At 46.5% G+C, this 16,873-nt stretch overlaps 1 protein-coding gene across 1 annotated transcript; it reads left to right on the plus strand.

Moving 5' to 3' along the window:
- The first annotated feature begins 12,749 nt into the window (after positions 1-12,749).
- LOC120652682 (berberine bridge enzyme-like Cyn d 4) lies at positions 12,750-16,164 on the plus strand. Its single transcript, XM_039930572.1, has 2 exons — positions 12,750-12,812; positions 14,248-16,164. Exons 1-2 carry the CDS (start codon positions 12,750-12,752, stop codon positions 15,985-15,987), a joined length of 1,803 nt encoding a protein of 600 aa, XP_039786506.1. The 3' UTR covers positions 15,988-16,164.
- Positions 16,165-16,873: the final 709 nt, after the last annotated feature.

Consider the following 16,873-nt stretch of genomic DNA (forward strand, 5'->3'; position numbering starts at 1 on the left):
AGAAGGATCGCTGTTTGAAGATTGAAGATCAAGAGTTCCAAGTGAGCAAAAGCTGAAGAGCAGTAAGAGTAGCTTTTCGTTGGAGAAAGGCAAGTGACCCTAACCATACTTCTATCTATGCTTATTTATGAGAATACTTGATTTAATTGGAACATGGAGAACCACCCAAGAAAACCGTACAACCACAATACTATATGGCTCTGGTCTTGGCTAAGTAACTGGATGATCTATATGTCGTGCTGGGGCGGTGATTGGTGGATTTTTCGGGTTATCGTGCTTTGAGGAGCGGGTGAAGGAAGCTTCGTCTTCTGAGGCACCGCAGAAAAAGGGACCAATGCATACATATAGTGATTATTTGGAAAGGCCTCGTAGCGTCCCTATGCAATCACACCTCGGAAGTGTGGTATTGTGCCTAGCTAGCACATTGCGTGGTTGGGTTCAAAGTTCTTCGGAACTTTTACGCGAATTGTGGTGAAAGTGTACAACCTCTGCAGAGTTAAAACTAACCGGTTAGCCGTACTCACGGTCAAGAGCGGCTTGGACCCTCACATGATTAATAAACTTAAAGATGGATTTAAATCATTTTCTGGTTATTTCTTGTGGCCTTGCTGAGTACCAACCATAAGTGTACTCACCCTTGCTTACTGCTGCTCAGAAGGAGAAGGTGTGAGAAGTATTTTGAAGATGATGCTGAGTTCTAGGCATGCGCAACCCCTAGTCGATTGCTTGTGAAGTTTGGAGCCTTCGTTTCCAGGATAAGCTGTAAAACTCTGATAGTCTTTTATTTGTTTTAGTTCTCTTTTTACGTAATACTGTTACTGATTATTCACTTATAATGTCTCTATATGTATGAAACTTGATCCTGGCATACATATAGCTATGCATTCGGTTTTGTTCTTAAAATCGGGTGTGACAGCTGCCGATGCTAATGGGGGGATCGAAAACGGCTAAGTCCCCGATCCCCCCTTTATTGCAGACAGTTTAGTACCGGGCTTTCTCCTCGCCCGGTACTAAACTGTCGCCACCGCAGTTAAGTACCGGCTAGAACCAGGGCCCGGTACTAAATGGTGCGGTTTAGTACCGGGCCCTGGTTCCAGTCGGTACTAAACTGCCCCAACACGCGAAAAATTTTTGGGAGGCAGTTTAGTACCGGCTGCAACAATGGCCCGGTACTAAACGCCCAAAATGATTCTGCCTTTTTCAATTTTGTATTTGTTTTGTAATTCGTTTAAATATATTTTATGTGCAATTAAATTCAATAAATGATTAAAAAATAAATATATATATTATTTTCACCATGCAAAAATATATTATTTTTGTTAAACATACGTTAATCTTAATAAGTATTAGTCTTTGCACTAAATTCAAAGTATTAACACTAAATTTCAAATTTCAATTGGTTCAAATATGTTTTATGTGCAATAAATTCAATAAAAGCCTAGAAAATAGATAAATTCACAATTTAAGCACTTAATTTATCGTACTGAGATCAAAATTTGTTATATCAGTGTGTCAAATGTGTTTTTAGTGTGTAAAGTATTATACAAATGCATAAAATGCATATATTTAATATTTAAGCACTTAATTAATCGTATTGAGTTCAAAATCTGTTATATTAGTGTGTCAAATGTGTTTTAGTGTCCAAAGTTTTATACAAATACATAAAAAATAAAAAAAATATTATTGTAACTATAAAAATTAATAGTATTATACTTTACATCACAACATCAAATCGAACGTTGATAACATATTAATTACACATCATAGTTCAAAATAAGTTTCAAATATATTACATCAATCACTTTGTCACATAAACATCAAAGTACAACATATTAATCACACATCATTGTTTAATGGAATGTTGATAACCTTTCTTTTTATGAATGTCCCTTGATCATGATCACGGCGCAAGTAAGGAGCATCCTCTTTGGATAACAGGATGCTGGGGTCAACATCGACCGAGAATGGAGGACGGTCATCAAACTGATCAAAGTCTTCTGACTTATCCGAAATGTCTTCAACTCCAATGATTTTTATTTTTCCTGGAAGAACTATGTGGAGTTTTGGCTCATCGTCGGACTTGCCTTGATTTCTCTTAGTTTTGTTTGCCATGTCCTTCACATAGAACACATGCGTCACATCCTTGGTGAGGACGAATGATTCGTCTTTATATCCAATTTTTTTGCAGTCCACTATTGTCATCACATACCGGTCTGTCGTTACGCCGTCTCCAACTCGATTCACTCATTGGCACCGAAACATAGGAATCTTCAATGGCCCATAGTCTGGCTCTCATATTTTCTCTATGACACCAAAGTAGTTGTACTTATTTCCATCATGGCCTATTGCATCAATACGTACACCACTATTTTGGTTCATGCTCTTTTCATCTTGGCCTCTTGTGTAAAATGTATATCCATTGATCTCATACTCTTGGTATTGGATGATTGTAGCCGATGGTCCCCTAGCAAGCCATTGCAGTTGTACATCAATCATGCTATCACCCATGAGTTTCCTTCTAAGCCAAACCGCAAAGCTATCTATGTGATGACGTGTAATCTAGGCCTCAGACTTCCCTATGTTTTAAGACCGGACAATATCCATGTGCTCATCCATATATGGGGCCACGAGGGATGAATTCTGTAGAACGGTGAAATTTGCTCTACGGATTTCACTTTTAGGGATGTGCATATTAGATTTCTTACCTAGTGTGCCCTTTTCTTTCAGTCGCCCATCATAGCGTGATATGGGGACTCCAATCAGACTAAGTTTGTCAATGAAATCAACACAAAACTCAATGACCTCCTCTGTTTCGTAGCCCTTGGCGATACATCCTTATGGCCGAGAACGATTCCGAACGTACTTCTTAAAGACTGCCATGTATCTCTCGAAAGGAAACATATTGTGTAGGAATACAGGGCATAAAATATTTATCTCTTTCACAATATGCACCAGGAGATGGGTCATAACGCGACTGGAAGTAATTGGGTCATCAGAACGTGGCAATCATGAGACTTTAAGTTTGTGAACTTTTTCTCTTTCATATTAATTCTTCCCTGCATATTCGAGGAGTAACCGGACGGTACCTTCATACTGTTCAAGCAATCAAACATGCTTTCCTTCTCCTCTTTGCTAAGAGTGTAGCTAGGAGGACGTAAGTAGTGATGTTCATTTTCTCTCTTCTCAGGACGTAGGTCTTCTCGTTGTTTTGTTTCTTTCAAATCACGTCTTGCTTCAAGTGTATCTTTCGACTACCCATACATACCGAGAAATCCTAACAGGTTCACGCAAAGATTCTTCGTCAAGTGCATCACATCAATTACGTTTCGGACCTCCTGGACTTTCCAATATGGGAGCTCTCATAGTATGGACTTCTTCTTCCATATTGGGGCATGTCCGTTTTTATCATTCGGAACTTGTTTGCTTCCACGGCCCTTTCCAAACACGACATGGACATCCTTCACCATCGAGAAAACACGCTTCCCATTTCGGAACATAGGCTTAGCACGAGTTTCTGGTTCCCCTTTAAAATATTTTCCTTTTTTCTCAAGGGGTGGTTGAGGGGAAGGAATCGACGATGACCCATGTACACGATCTTCTTACAATTTTTTAGATACAAGTTGTCGGTTTTTTCTAGACAATGAGTGCATGCCTGGTATCCCTTATTCGACTGTCCGGATAGATTGCTAAGTGTAGGCCAATCGTTGATGGTAACGAATAGCAATGCTCGCAGGTCAAAACTTTCTTGTTTGTACTCATCCCAAACACGTACACCTTCCTCCTTCCACAGCAGCAAAAGTTCATCAACCAACGGTCTTAGGTACACGTCAATATCATTGCCCGGTTGTTTTGGGCCTTGGATAAGCACCGGCATCATCATGTACTTTCGCTTCATGTATAGCCAAGAAGGAAGGTTGAACACACAGAGGGTCATAGGCCATGTACTGTGACTGCTGTCCCACTCGCCGAATGGATTCATTCCATCCATACTTAAACCGAACTTTATGTTTCTTGGGTCGTTATCAAAATCTGGGAATTCTCTATCCACATTTCTCCACTGGGACCCATCTGCAGGGTGTCTCAGCATCTGATATTGCTTACGCTCTTCTTTGTGCCACTGCATCAATTTAGTATTTGATTTATTTCTAAAAAAGCGCTTCAAACGTGGTATTACTGGAAAATACCACATCACCTTAATGGGAACTTTTTTCTTGACGGGCTCCCCGTCGACCTCACCAGGATCATTTTGCCTAATCTTGTACCGTTTTGCATCACAGACAGGACAAGCATCCAGTTTCTCATATTCTTCGCCTCGATAGAGAATACATTGTTAGGACATGCGTGAATTTTCTGTACCTCCAATTCAAGCGGGCAAACAACCTTCTTTGCTTCGTCTGTTGTAGAGGGCAGTTCATTCCCCTCTGGAAGCATGTTCTTTACGATTCCAAGTAGCTCCTCAAATTCCTTATCGGTGACACCATTATCTGCCTTCCACTGCAGCATTTCAAGTGTGGTACCCAACTTTTTGAGCCCCTGCTTGCAATCTAGATACAATAATTTTTTGTGATCCTCCAACATCTTCTCAAACTTCTTTGACTCCTTCAAAGTTTCACAGTCTCTTTGTGAATCCACTAGAACCTGACCTAATTCATCAGGTGGTTAGTCTTCTGAAGCATTTTCTCCAGCCTCGTCCATTTCTTCAGCATCGTCAATGGGTTCATCTTCAAAGGCTCCCGCTTCATATAGATGAGACCAGTCTGCAATATTATGATCATCATCTTCTTCACCATCTTGCATCACAACTCCAGGTTCACCGTGCTTGGTCCGAAGAGTATAGTTATCCATGAAACCCTTTTCATAAATGTGGGCGTGTAGAGTGCTTCTCTTAGAGTATTCCTTTTTATTTTGGTAAACGCGGCACGGACAACACATAAAACCTTTCGATCACTTGTGGGCCTCCGCCGCATCGAGAAAAGACTTTAGACCATTAATCCACGCTATGGTGCACCGGTCGCCGTACATCCATTGTCGGTCCATCGATCTATAATTTTGAATTAAGTAACAATATTATTTTACTTGTATTCATATCATTTAATTTGGCACATAACATAATGAAATACAAAAGCCATTTATGTGAATTTAACATTGAAATACAAAATTAATAGAAGTCCAAATTAATAGATACATTACACTACATGCTTAAATTACACAACATGATAAATAGAAGTCCAAATTAATATATACATTACGATACATGCTAGCTACCTAATACAAACTACTCATCATGAGATCTTTGGACCAATGCCTCGTGAACTGCCTCGCGAAGTCTTGACACAGAACGGTCATATTCCGCCAACCCCGACTCTTCACGTCTTGCATTATATCGAGCCATCTACTCACGATCATCATCAGTACCATGCAACTCGACATTAAATTCATGATAAAATTAACGGCTTTCTTTGCCAAGGGAGAATATATGAAAAGCTTTCTTAATCAAACAACGAATACAACCGCTAACAAGACCAACTCGCTCTGCATGGTGGAACTCAAGCGAATGACCGGTGCGCTCCAATTGATTGCGTACCGCCGCCCGAGCCGCAGCTCGACACTCAAAGACATCATGTTGCAAAGGCATTTCTAATAAGTAATATTAATAGCAAGTCAATTATATGTCTCATTGAGAAACAAAACTAATTTCAGTCCACTAATCAAATAAATATAAAAATTTGAACAAATTAATAGAATTAAAATGAAAACATAAATTGTAAACCATACTTATTTTGACACTCTTCAGATCAACGCGAATACGTCGTTTCACGCCATAAGGGATGCACAATCAATGTTCGCGGCTTTGTTTCAGGCTCACTTTCTCTAAAACCATCAAGAAGAAAAAAATGTTTGTTTCGAAACATGTCTATGTCGTTAACCTTGACCCTGTGGTGATGACACTGACATTCGAGGCTAGTATTGACATCCACGACACAGTGCGGTACAATAGGACCCGATGAAGGATTTCATTATTAGGACCAAGACTGTACTCATTCATCACGTCCTCATATATACCGCACTGCATCATGGATATCGATTCTAGCTCCAAATAGCAGAGTTTTCACCGAAGGATCAAGGATAACGACATATTCATGATCTGAAACATACATTTTTTAAACTTCTCGATGGTTTCCATATGAGCCCCAATAAATATATCATTAGAGTGCCAAAATAATGCAACTAAATGCATAACAAATACCAAACTAATTAACCATGCCACTTGAAAAAAAATTGAAAAAAATTCCTATAAAATATCTACATTGAAACTATCCAATACACCTTCTCCAAATTTAAGTAATGGGTTCTATGCATCTCAAATCCATCCATAAATCATAGAAAACGTGCTCATTCTATATATTTCTAAAAATCACAAATATCTCAAACTACAGAGCATGAAACAAATAATAAATACCATCAAACAAGAGAGGAAGAAGTTGCAAACCTTTAGTGCACTTGGATGAGTGAAATCTCCACAAACCTTGAGAAAATGGGGCAGCACCTCCTCTCTAACTCGCAATGGGAAGAAAGCCTGAGCTCGGTCAAATGGTTGGCTCGGGCTCGGGGAGGAAGAAGATGAGCTGATTTATAGTGGGCGGATTAGTACCGGCTGGTGGCTCCAGCCGGTACTAGAAGTCGCAATTTAGTACCAGCTGAAGCCACCAGCCGGTACTATATTGGCTTGGCTCCATTTAGTACCGGCTGGTGGCTCCAGCCGGTACTAAGTGGCCACCTAGCCGTTGCGCCCAGCTGTCGGTGGCGCACTTTAGTGCCGGCTGGTGGCTCCAGCCGGTACTAAATGACTCCAGGGGGTTTTGTAGCTTTGGCCCGGTACTAAATATGCACGTTAGTACCGGGCCAAAGTGCGCCCGGTACTAACCTTCGCGGACGAATGAGCAGTTTTCTGGCGGTGGACTTTTGAAAAACACCTCTGAGGCGGGCAGCAATTTCAACCGAGGCGGTTACTTTTTATTAACCGCGATGGTTACAAATAACCGCATCGCAAAATCATTAACCGAGGCAGGCATTATAATACAACTGCCTCGGTACAGCCCACCCAAATTTATACCAACCCACTAGACATCTTCAGTGTATAAAAGTAAGATCAAACCCTAAATCACAACTCCCTCCCCTCACCTGTCACCCCGGCATCCACCCAGTGGCGGGATGGGCAGCCCTCCCTCTCTTCTACCTCACTCTCTTCCTCCCTCTCTCCTTCCTCCCTCCCAGGGATCTCGACGGCGGCGGAGAGATGGGCACCGTGCTCCTCGGCGGCGGTGTGGTGGGCGCCTCGATCCCCGGTGATTGCGGGGCGACCTCGGTGGGGGGGTCGCGCACCCCGGTGCGCCCCGACGGCGGCGTGGCGGGGGCTCACGAGCCTTGCGTGGCAGCGCAGGCCGGGGCTCTTCCAGTGGTGTGGAGCTCCTCCGGCTACAGCTAGCGCGAGGGGGCAACACCGGATCCGCTGCCGCCGGACCGGATTTGAGGGGGCAGAGCCGAGCAGCCTACGGCGGTGGCGGGGTGGAGCTCGCGGGGCAGCGGCCGCCTTCTGCGGCGGCGGCGCAGCCTCCGCCGGCGCGGAGCGGCTGGCCGCAGCGGCCCGGCCTGCGGCGGCGATGGGCTTGGCGGGCTCATCGATTTTTTTATTATTATTTTTTATTTGATTAATCAAGACAGGCAGTAAACCGCCTCGGTTAATGCCACATTAACCGTGACGATGACTCCAAGGCGGTTGCAAAAACCGTCCCGATTAATATTTTTTGCTCGCCTCAGATTTTTATAGTAGTGTCAACTTCAGCTTCACGGCCGGGAAAGCCAGGTTTTGAAGGCTTTGTATCCCACTTTTATGGCGCTGTTCATAACGTGACGGAATGAGAAGCCGGTGAAGCCAGGTTTTGGAGACTTTCACCCGGCTTTGTTATAGTGACCTAGTGTTGCTACAGTCACGAAACCGAAGCTGTCTTAAGCCATGCCAAAAAAAGCCTAAAGCTCTGTCTTACTTTGCGAGAACCTTGTTGAGATTTCTGTCACAACACACGGGATGTGAATATGTGTCGTGCCAATTGCAATACATGTTTGTGGATGTATATTGGTTGTTATATAGTTAAGAATTGTTTTTTGCTGTTAAAATGGTTTAGACTGTCCTGATCCTGCATTTCCAAGTCTCAATGGGAGTTTCATAGAGAGTTTTATAATGTTTAATATCATCAATTTTGCTGACATGGCAAGAAGAGAGAAGGATGGAGTTTCTTGTGATATGAAGAGAATTTTATCACCATGAAGTCCATCTGGCACAGTTACCTTGTTCTCAATCTAGGTAACTGTGCCTATGAAACTCCCACTGAGACCATATGCTAGTGCTCTCAGTGTTGATCCTAAGCTAAGAAAGCTTCTTGAGCTCGTTTTCTAATTCCTTTCACCATTGGCCTCACGCATAAACAGATATGTAATTAATTAACTGAAGCATAAGTCTCCTTCTTGTCACTCCATTTTAGGTAAATTTTTTTGGCAAAATGCAACTTGCAGTTACAGAACGTCCATAAATCACAACATATTTTACAGTTATTTTACCGTCAGATTGATAGTATCGTTCAGTCCAATGCGATTTGACTGAAGTTTGCGGTTTATAGCATTGAACTGAGTCCGCGTACTAATTAAATTTTGGGTCAATTTTTATTGTTTGTCCAGAGGTTTAGTCAGTTTACCTATAAGCTACAAATCATGATCTGAATTCGTATTTTGCATTTCGCTGTGTCATCATCAGTGCTTGCTATCACATCAAATTAAACACGGTTAGTTTCTGATGAGGGGTCGTCTTTATGATTATTTCATTTGAGTACACTTGGTTATTTCTGAAAAAAGCAGGATTACAGGCAAGATAAATTGCAGCTGACATATGGTCTTCAGAATTTCTACCCAATGCTCGATCTCCTCTCCTTGCCTAGCTTCGTTCTTTCCCAAAATCCCAATGCATGTTGATGAATTGAAGCCGAAAGATCTCTAGCTAGTCCAAGGGCAGTTGATCCATCCTATGCCCGGCTCTGTAGCAAGTCCCGTCCTTGGGGTGCTTGATGGCACCATGGCACGCGAAGCAGCAGCGGGCCCCATCAGCACGGCTGACAACTTCCCACGGCTCGTCGTCGTCGATCCCACCGACCCGGTCGTCCTCCGCGTCGAGGGAGCGGAGGCAGGTCGGGACCATGGTGTCCCTGTGCAGCTGCTCGTGCACCTCGGCGATGAAGAGGCGCTCCTTGCCGGCGCCGCCGCACGGCCTGGCGACGAAGTTGACGTGGGCGTACCACTGCTCGGCCAGGATGTAGTTGCTCTCGGTGGCCTCGACGAGCTCGTACTTGACGGCGGTGCCCGGGTCCGCGTTGTAGTGGTGCAGCGCGTACCCGGCCAGCTCCTCCGCCTGGCGCCGCGCCGCGGCGGGGTCCGAGGGGGGTAGTCGTCCTTATAGAAGTCCTCTTACTCGTACAAGCCGTCCGCCCCGCCGCCTCGTCGGAGGAATACCCGGCTGCGGCGTCCGCCATGTCGTCGTCCTCGCCGCCGTCATCTGGGACGACGATGGGAGAGGGACTGCGAAGACTGTATGACGGCGAGGTCGGGAGTTGTGGCCCGTCAGCTGCTGCGTAGAAGGCCTTGTCCTCCTCGTCGTCCTACATGTGGTACTGCACCGGCGGCGGTGGCGGTTCCTCCCCGTGGTCTCCCAGTCCTCCGCCTGCCGCCGCCATTGCTGCTGCTGCTGCTGCTCGCGGTTCCAAATTCCAAATACCTAGATCGATCGATCGATCGATAGCTTGATGGGAACGATACCGCGGCGGCAGACATCCGTTGCGTTCCATTAATAATTATATATATGGGCCCCACGGACACGTCGGAACTAGGATCGATTCGATCGACGCCGAGTCGAAGACGAGTTCGAGTCCGATTCAATGTTGAAACTCAAATCCTAGTGTCAAATAGAGAATTTTGATCTTTCAAGGTCAATAAAGAAATTAGCAATTTTGCTAGTGTCAAATAAGAAATTATAAAAGTAAAGTCCATCACTAGTCCTTCAACTTGTAATGTCGTGTTATTCCGGTCCTTGAATTTAGAAAATAAACATATGACATCTCTAAATTTGCTAATTGTATCACTAGAGTCCTAATTCTTCTACTACTACGAAAATGATTTGTAGAGATAGATAAAAATGTATTTCTAAGAGCGGATGCGATGCCCATCCCCTACCACTTCTCGTAGCTATAAATGTTGTTTATAGAGACGGATAACGTACTCGCACCAAAAAAAATAAATTTGTAGGGGGCGGGTGATAAGGTTACACTCCTTAGAAACCGATTTAAAAAACGGCGCTCGACTGGTTGCTCCTCGACGGTCGCTACGCCCGAGCCCCGTAGGCTGCAGCGCCCGGCCGTTTGACAGGGAGGCGCCCATCTCGGACTACCGTTGCTCGTCCGTTGTAGTGGTGTACTCTGTCTGGCGCTGCGCCGCAGCAGGGTCCGAGGGATATTTCTCATACTCGTACAAGTCGTCGGGCCTTTCCTTCGATCCTCATCGTCCGACAATGAAGATGAATAGGAACCGAGCCATCCCAACAAGCGAATATTTACTCAATATGCGAGACGAACTCGTTCCGAAGAAAAGACCGAACGAGTCCGCTCCAGTCGACCGTCGTCTCTTCTATCTCGTACTTCCTCCATGCACTATCATTCTTCCCCGCGATCCTCTACTTCCCATGACGACTGCCTACTTGGAGCCAGACCTCACGGCTCCTGCCTGCCCGGAGCGCGGGTGCACTGGGCGGCGACAAGCCCAAGCTCCGGCTCAGGCGGGCAGTGGTGAATCGGGTGACATAGCTTCGATTAAAGCGGGGACGTGATGAATCAGGCAGCAGCGGGCCGATTTGGGCTGCGGCGAACCGATTTGAGCAGCGGCCGACAAATTCAGCAGCGGAGGCACGACGAATAGGGCGGTGATGCGCCGAATTGGGTGACAGGGTGACCGATTTGGGTGGCCTCTAACCGAATCAGGTGGCGGCGGACCCTCCCGGCGACCACACCGTTGTTGCTCGAGTAGAGGCCTTGGTGCGGCAGTGGAACAGTTATGTTGCAGTGGGGTTACGCAGCAGGATGCCAACCATGCCCATGGCGACGGGCTGACGGGCAGCGGCGCTCAGGAGGGGAGAGGACGGAGAAGGGCGCCGCAGGCATCGGCACTAAGGCGAGAGGGCCAGAGGGGAGGGAGAAGGGCGCAGCAAGCGTCGGCGTTCAGGAAGGAGAGGATCGTAGGGGAGGGAGAAGGGCACCAACCATCAGTGCTTATGAAGGGAAGGAGAGGGAGAAGGATAGTGTATGACAATGTTGACATGTTTTTTTGACACGTGTCAAGAAAGGTGATATTGTTAAGGAAGGATTGCTGATTTGGAAGAAACCAAAAACATGTACAGGGTCAGGGTCGGCCGATGGTGATGCAGCTGATGGGCTAGAGGAATATTCCATAAAGATGTTGATCCGCACGGTTTGGGAATCGGCCGATGAAGAGTTGCTGATAAATCAGGAAGGGAAAAGGAAATCCGAATTCTGTGAAGATTTTGTTGATTCGGTTGTAATTTTTAATATAGTTTAAATTAGAAAGTCTTTATCTTTTAGGTCAAGTAAAGTGTTTGCCGTAATCGGCTAGGACTTGTTAGCGTCGGCTATATATATCAATTGTACGGGACCGGAAAAAGTTGATACACATCCAATACAACAACTCTTTACAATTTCTTGCACTTTACTTTTTTTTGTCGGCGACTTCGCTATTTTTTCGACGAGTTCTTTCAAGTTGATCAAGGATGTTTCACATTCGAGCGATTTGATTTGCTGGTGAGTTTTCGTTTTACCAAATATATTTGAGCTTTAGCTACCGGGTGTATCATTGTGGCTTCGTTCAAATCTATTCAAAAGTTATCGAGTTTATATATGCTTTGATCTCGGGCGCATCGTTGTTTTCTCGTCTAGGTTTATTCATAATTTATCGATATCGGCTAGATTTGTAGGTTCTTTTCTATGTTTCTAGCCATTATCACATTTATCCACTTTGAAACATATTAGATCGGCTATAAAATTTGCAATAACACCTTGTTATTACAAAGGCCGGTTTAGATCTGTTTCAAAGTCTCATTGTTTAAGTTACACATTTGTAGTTTAGATCGTGTCATACACGTACAATCGGCTGCCTTAAGCTGATTTTGTTGTTTTCTGCATCGGCTGAATCTGCCGACGCGCTCGTTTATCCTGCACCCACATTTAATATTCTTTTGTCCTTTTCCCTATCGGCAGAGTTTGCCGATACGCCTGTGTGAGAGATATTCGAAATCCGAGCCGATACGTTCTCGAATTTGATTTTGTTTTATCCCTTGTCAATTACAGGTCAAATTGACTGGTACATTTGGTTGACTTTCCGGAGCTTGACGAACACTTGCCCTCGAATTCCGGTGTGTTAATTTTTACGTCAACACACAAGCAGGCAACAAAGCGGAGGTTAAGCGAACAAAAGCTAGTTGATCCTCGTCTCCAACTAAAAAAATAAAGATTCGAACTAGACAGAGAGATGGAGCGATTTCATCCCTCTAATCTAGGATGCAAATATTTCATCCTACATTACTCTCCAACCAAATATTACTTATATGTGCAAGAAGCCCGGAGCCAGAACTTGTAGGATCGATGGCCGATACGGTGGCTAGTCCGTTCTGGATTATTCCTCATCGGACGTCGGAGTCCGGCTGGGTCGGTGTGACGCTCGCCTCGAGCACTCCCCGTCAGCAGAGGTGTTGTTTGTTTTTAGGAGATAAAGTTTAGCTCCAGTCATATAAAAAAGAATTTTACTATTTAACAGTATTAAATAAAATATATTTATAAATCTTTTTTGATAGATGATTAGTAATTCGCGAGACGGATCTAATGAGTTTAATTAATTCATGATTTGCTACAATAATAATACAGTAATCATTCACTAATTATGAATTAATATATTCATTAGATTTGTCTCGTAGTTTAGCCTAGGATACTGCAATTTGTAATTAAACTTCACTTAATACTTCTAAATGATAAGATTCTTTTTAATGTGATACGGTCTAAAATTTAATCTCTGAAACCAGACAACACCTGAGCTAAACCCCGTAAACACAAAAAAAAACATCACATCGAATATTTCGACACATGCATGAAGTACTAAATGAAGTCTATTTACAAAACTTTTTGTATAGATGGGTTGTAAATCGCGAGACGAATCTAATGAGCCTACTTAATCCATGATTTGCAACAGTAATGCTACAGTACCATCCGCTATTTATTACTTAATTATGAATTAATTAGCGTCATTAGATTTGTCTCGCGATTTACAACCCATCTGTGTAAAAAAATTATAAATAAACTTCATTTAATACTTCAAAATAATAAGATTCCAACATAAAAAATTTTTGCGCTGAAACTAAACACGGGCTGAGTCAAATCGCCAAAACGTGCCTACACCTACGCGCACAACTGCACAAGGGCAGTTGAAGTAGGAAGCATCAAGCACGAGCACTGATTCGTCCGGCTGAAGTTTGAGAAATGGCATGGCTGAGCTACCACCGTTGAAAGCTCGCGGCACCGAAAACCACAGCACAACGGGTGCAGAACCAAAGAAAAATCTCGTTTTGAAATCCTGCAAAATTACAGCGGAGCGTAGAACTTTTTGTCAGTCCTCTATTCGCGTCCTATCGATTTCTTTATTTTTCAAAGGCTATCACAATCGCATCACCAACATTGTTGAATCCCAAGTGGCCAAGTCCCAACTAATCCATCCTTGCTTAGGGGGCGTTTAGTTGCAAACACAAAATTTTTTGGTTGTCACATCAACCGTTTAACCAGATGTCGGGAGGATTTTTCGGACACTAATTAAAAAACTAATTTCAGAACTCACCTGGAAATCACGAGACGAATCTTTTGAGGCATTTGACCGCATCATTAGCACATGTGGGTTACTGTAGCACTTATGGCTAATCATGCACTAATTAGACTTAAAAGATTCATCTCGTCGTGTACATCCAAACTGTGTAATTAGTTTTGTTATTTAATTACATTTAGTGTTTCATACATGTGTTTAAAGGGGAGGTGAAAAATTTTGGGTGAAAATTTTTGGGAACTAAACGGGCCCTTAGCCACAGCAAGACCAGTGTAGCTGGAGGTGGAAGAAGGCGAGAGGCCAGCAGCAAGACGGAGGCGACGATGCAGCCAAGATTCGGGCACCTCTCTCCTCCTCCTCCTGCTCCTCGCAGCTTCGCCTTGTTCCCCGCTGGAGCAAGAACACAACGCCGCCGGCGCCACCCTCCGCGAGAGCTTCCTCCTCTGCGTCGCCCGCGTCTCCCCGGCCACCGCCGACCCGTCCCGGATCGTCCACGCGCCGTCGGAGCCCTCCTACCCTTCCCTGCTCAACGCCACCATCCAGAACCTCCGCTTCGCCTCGGCGCGGACGCCGCGCCCGGCGCTGCTCCTCACGCCGGCCACCGTCGCCGAGGCGCGGGCCTGTGTCGCCTGCTGCCGCCGCCACGGGCTCACGGTCCGCGCCCGCAGCGGCGGGCACTACTACGAGGGCCTCTCCTACCGCTCGGTCCCGCCCCGCGCCGCCGCCACCGGGGCCCGCCGCCCCTTCGCCGTCGTCGACGTCGCCGCGCTCCGCGACGTGCGCGTGGACGCGGCGCGGCGCGAGGCGCGGGTCGGCCCCGGCGCCACGCTCGGGGAGCTCTACTACGCCGCGGCGCGCGAGAGCGGCGGGGCGCTCGGGTTCCCCGCCGGGATCTGCCCCACGGTCTGCGTCGGCGGACACCTCAGCGGCGGCGGGTTCGGGCCCATGATGCGGAGGCACGGCCTCGCCGCCGACAACGTGGTGGGCGCCGAGGTGGTGGACGCGGAGGGGAGGCTCCTGGACCGGGCCGCCATGGGCGAGGGCCTCTTCTGGGCGCTCCGCGGCGGCGGCGGCGGCAGCTTCGGCGTCGTGGTCTCGTGGACGGTGCGGCTGGTGCCCGTGCCGCGCGTCGTGTCCGCCTTCACCGTCCGCCGCCGCCTCGTGGACCGGCGGCGGACCCAGTCGGCCCTCCGCCTCCTGGCCAAATGGCAGCGCGTGGCGCACGCGCTCCCAGACGACCTGTTCGTGAAGGTCGCCATGGAGCCCGAGCTCGACGCCGCCGGCGAGAGGCACCCGCTAGTGGTCTTCAAGTCGCTGTTCCTCAACAACTGCAACGGCATGGTCGCCGCGATGAGCGCCCACCTGCCGGAGCTCGGCGTGACACCCGGCGACTGCCGAGACATGAGCTGGATCCGATCCATGCTCTACTTCTACGGCTACACCGACGGCGAGCCCGCCGCCGAGGTGCTGCTCGACCGGAGCCTGCAGCCCAAGCAGTACTACAAGGTCAAGCTGGACTACCTGACCTCCCCGATGCCGGCCGCCGGGCTGGCGGAGCTCCTCGACCGGATCGTCGAGGACGGCGGCGGGTCCATCGACATCGACCCGCAGGGCGGCGCGATGGGCGCGACGCCGGAGTCGGCGACGCCGTACGCGCACCGGCGAGGGTACCTGTACAACGTGCAGTACTTCGTCAAGTGGGGCGGCGGCGCGGAGGAGGAGGAGGGGCGGCACCTGGGGTGGGTGCGAGGGGTGCACGGGTTCATGGCGGCGTACGCGAGCTCGGGGCCCCGGGCGGCGTACGTCAACTTCCGGGAACTGGACCTGGGGCAGAACGTGGAGGGGGAGACGAGCTACGAGGCGGCCAGGGGGTGGGGGGAGATGTACTTCAGGGGAAACTTCAGGAGGCTGGCCATGGTGAAGGCCGAGGTCGACCCCGAGCAGGTGTTCTGGAGCGAGCAGAGCATCCCTCCCCTGGTGGCGGCAGATGTTGGAGGGGAGAGGCAGAGTGAGTGAGTGAGAGAGAGTACTGGATTATATTTGAAATGATATTTATTTGACAGCTACTTAAAAAATCAAACGATATCTTACTTTACATGGATGGAGCTTCTGTTCTTGCATACCAAGTCCTAGTAACTGCGAAGGTTGTGTAGTGTATTTATACGACATGAATACATGATGCAGTATCAATCATCTTGATCTGAGTTGTTAGTTTTTGGGATCGTAGCATATTTTGTTGTTACTTGACAAATAATATCCAATCGTGAACTAATTAGGTTTAAAAGATTCATCTCGTGCTAATCAGTTAGATTGTGTAATTAATTATTTTTTTAAACTGCATTTAATGCTTTATGTATGTGTCCGAACATTCGATGTTACGAGTATGGTAGAAAATTTGGCTTCTTGAGTTGTAGGGGAGGCGAAAAAAATGACGTCATCAGCACAGAAGCTGCAGTGAAACTTGACAGCCTCAAGACCAGGGTTGTAGAATACCGACTGCTGCTTTTCTGATCACCCGATCAAGAATGTCTATTGCAAGTATGAATAGCATTGGAGAGAGGGTGCCACCCTAGCCAACTCCTCTAATAAAATGCTGGATCTTTTTGCCGGGAGATACGTTTTTTTTTTCTGAGGGCTTGCCGGGAGATACATTCAGCAGAACCTGGGAAGAAGCAGTAAACAATAGAGCCGATATCCAGCTGCACCATAGCTATCACTGAATCCCCTTGCTCTTAAAACATCCAGTGGAAAAAGGCAAGAAAAAGTATCGAGAGCTTTGGATATGGTCCAATTTAAACAATAATTTGGGAATCTTCTTCTTTTTGAAGAGAGCCGCAGCACATCGGACAAATTTGTAGTTATCCAAGATCAAGCGACCCTTGATGCGGAAGCTCTGGTTGCC

Source organism: Panicum virgatum, chromosome 1K (genome assembly GCF_016808335.1).
Source record: "Panicum virgatum strain AP13 chromosome 1K, P.virgatum_v5, whole genome shotgun sequence".
NCBI classification, from domain to species: domain Eukaryota; kingdom Viridiplantae; phylum Streptophyta; class Magnoliopsida; order Poales; family Poaceae; genus Panicum; species Panicum virgatum.

Excerpts from the sequence above, each read along its gene's own strand:
- LOC120652682 (XM_039930572.1), top strand. The coding sequence starts at position 12,750 with ATGGCCGATACGGTGGCTAGTCCGTTCTGGATTATTCCTCATCGGACG. Across the intron at positions 12,813-14,247 it reads GGACGTCGGAGTCCGGCTGG|CTGGAGGTGGAAGAAGGCGA; the intron begins GTCGGTGTGACG and ends AGACCAGTGTAG.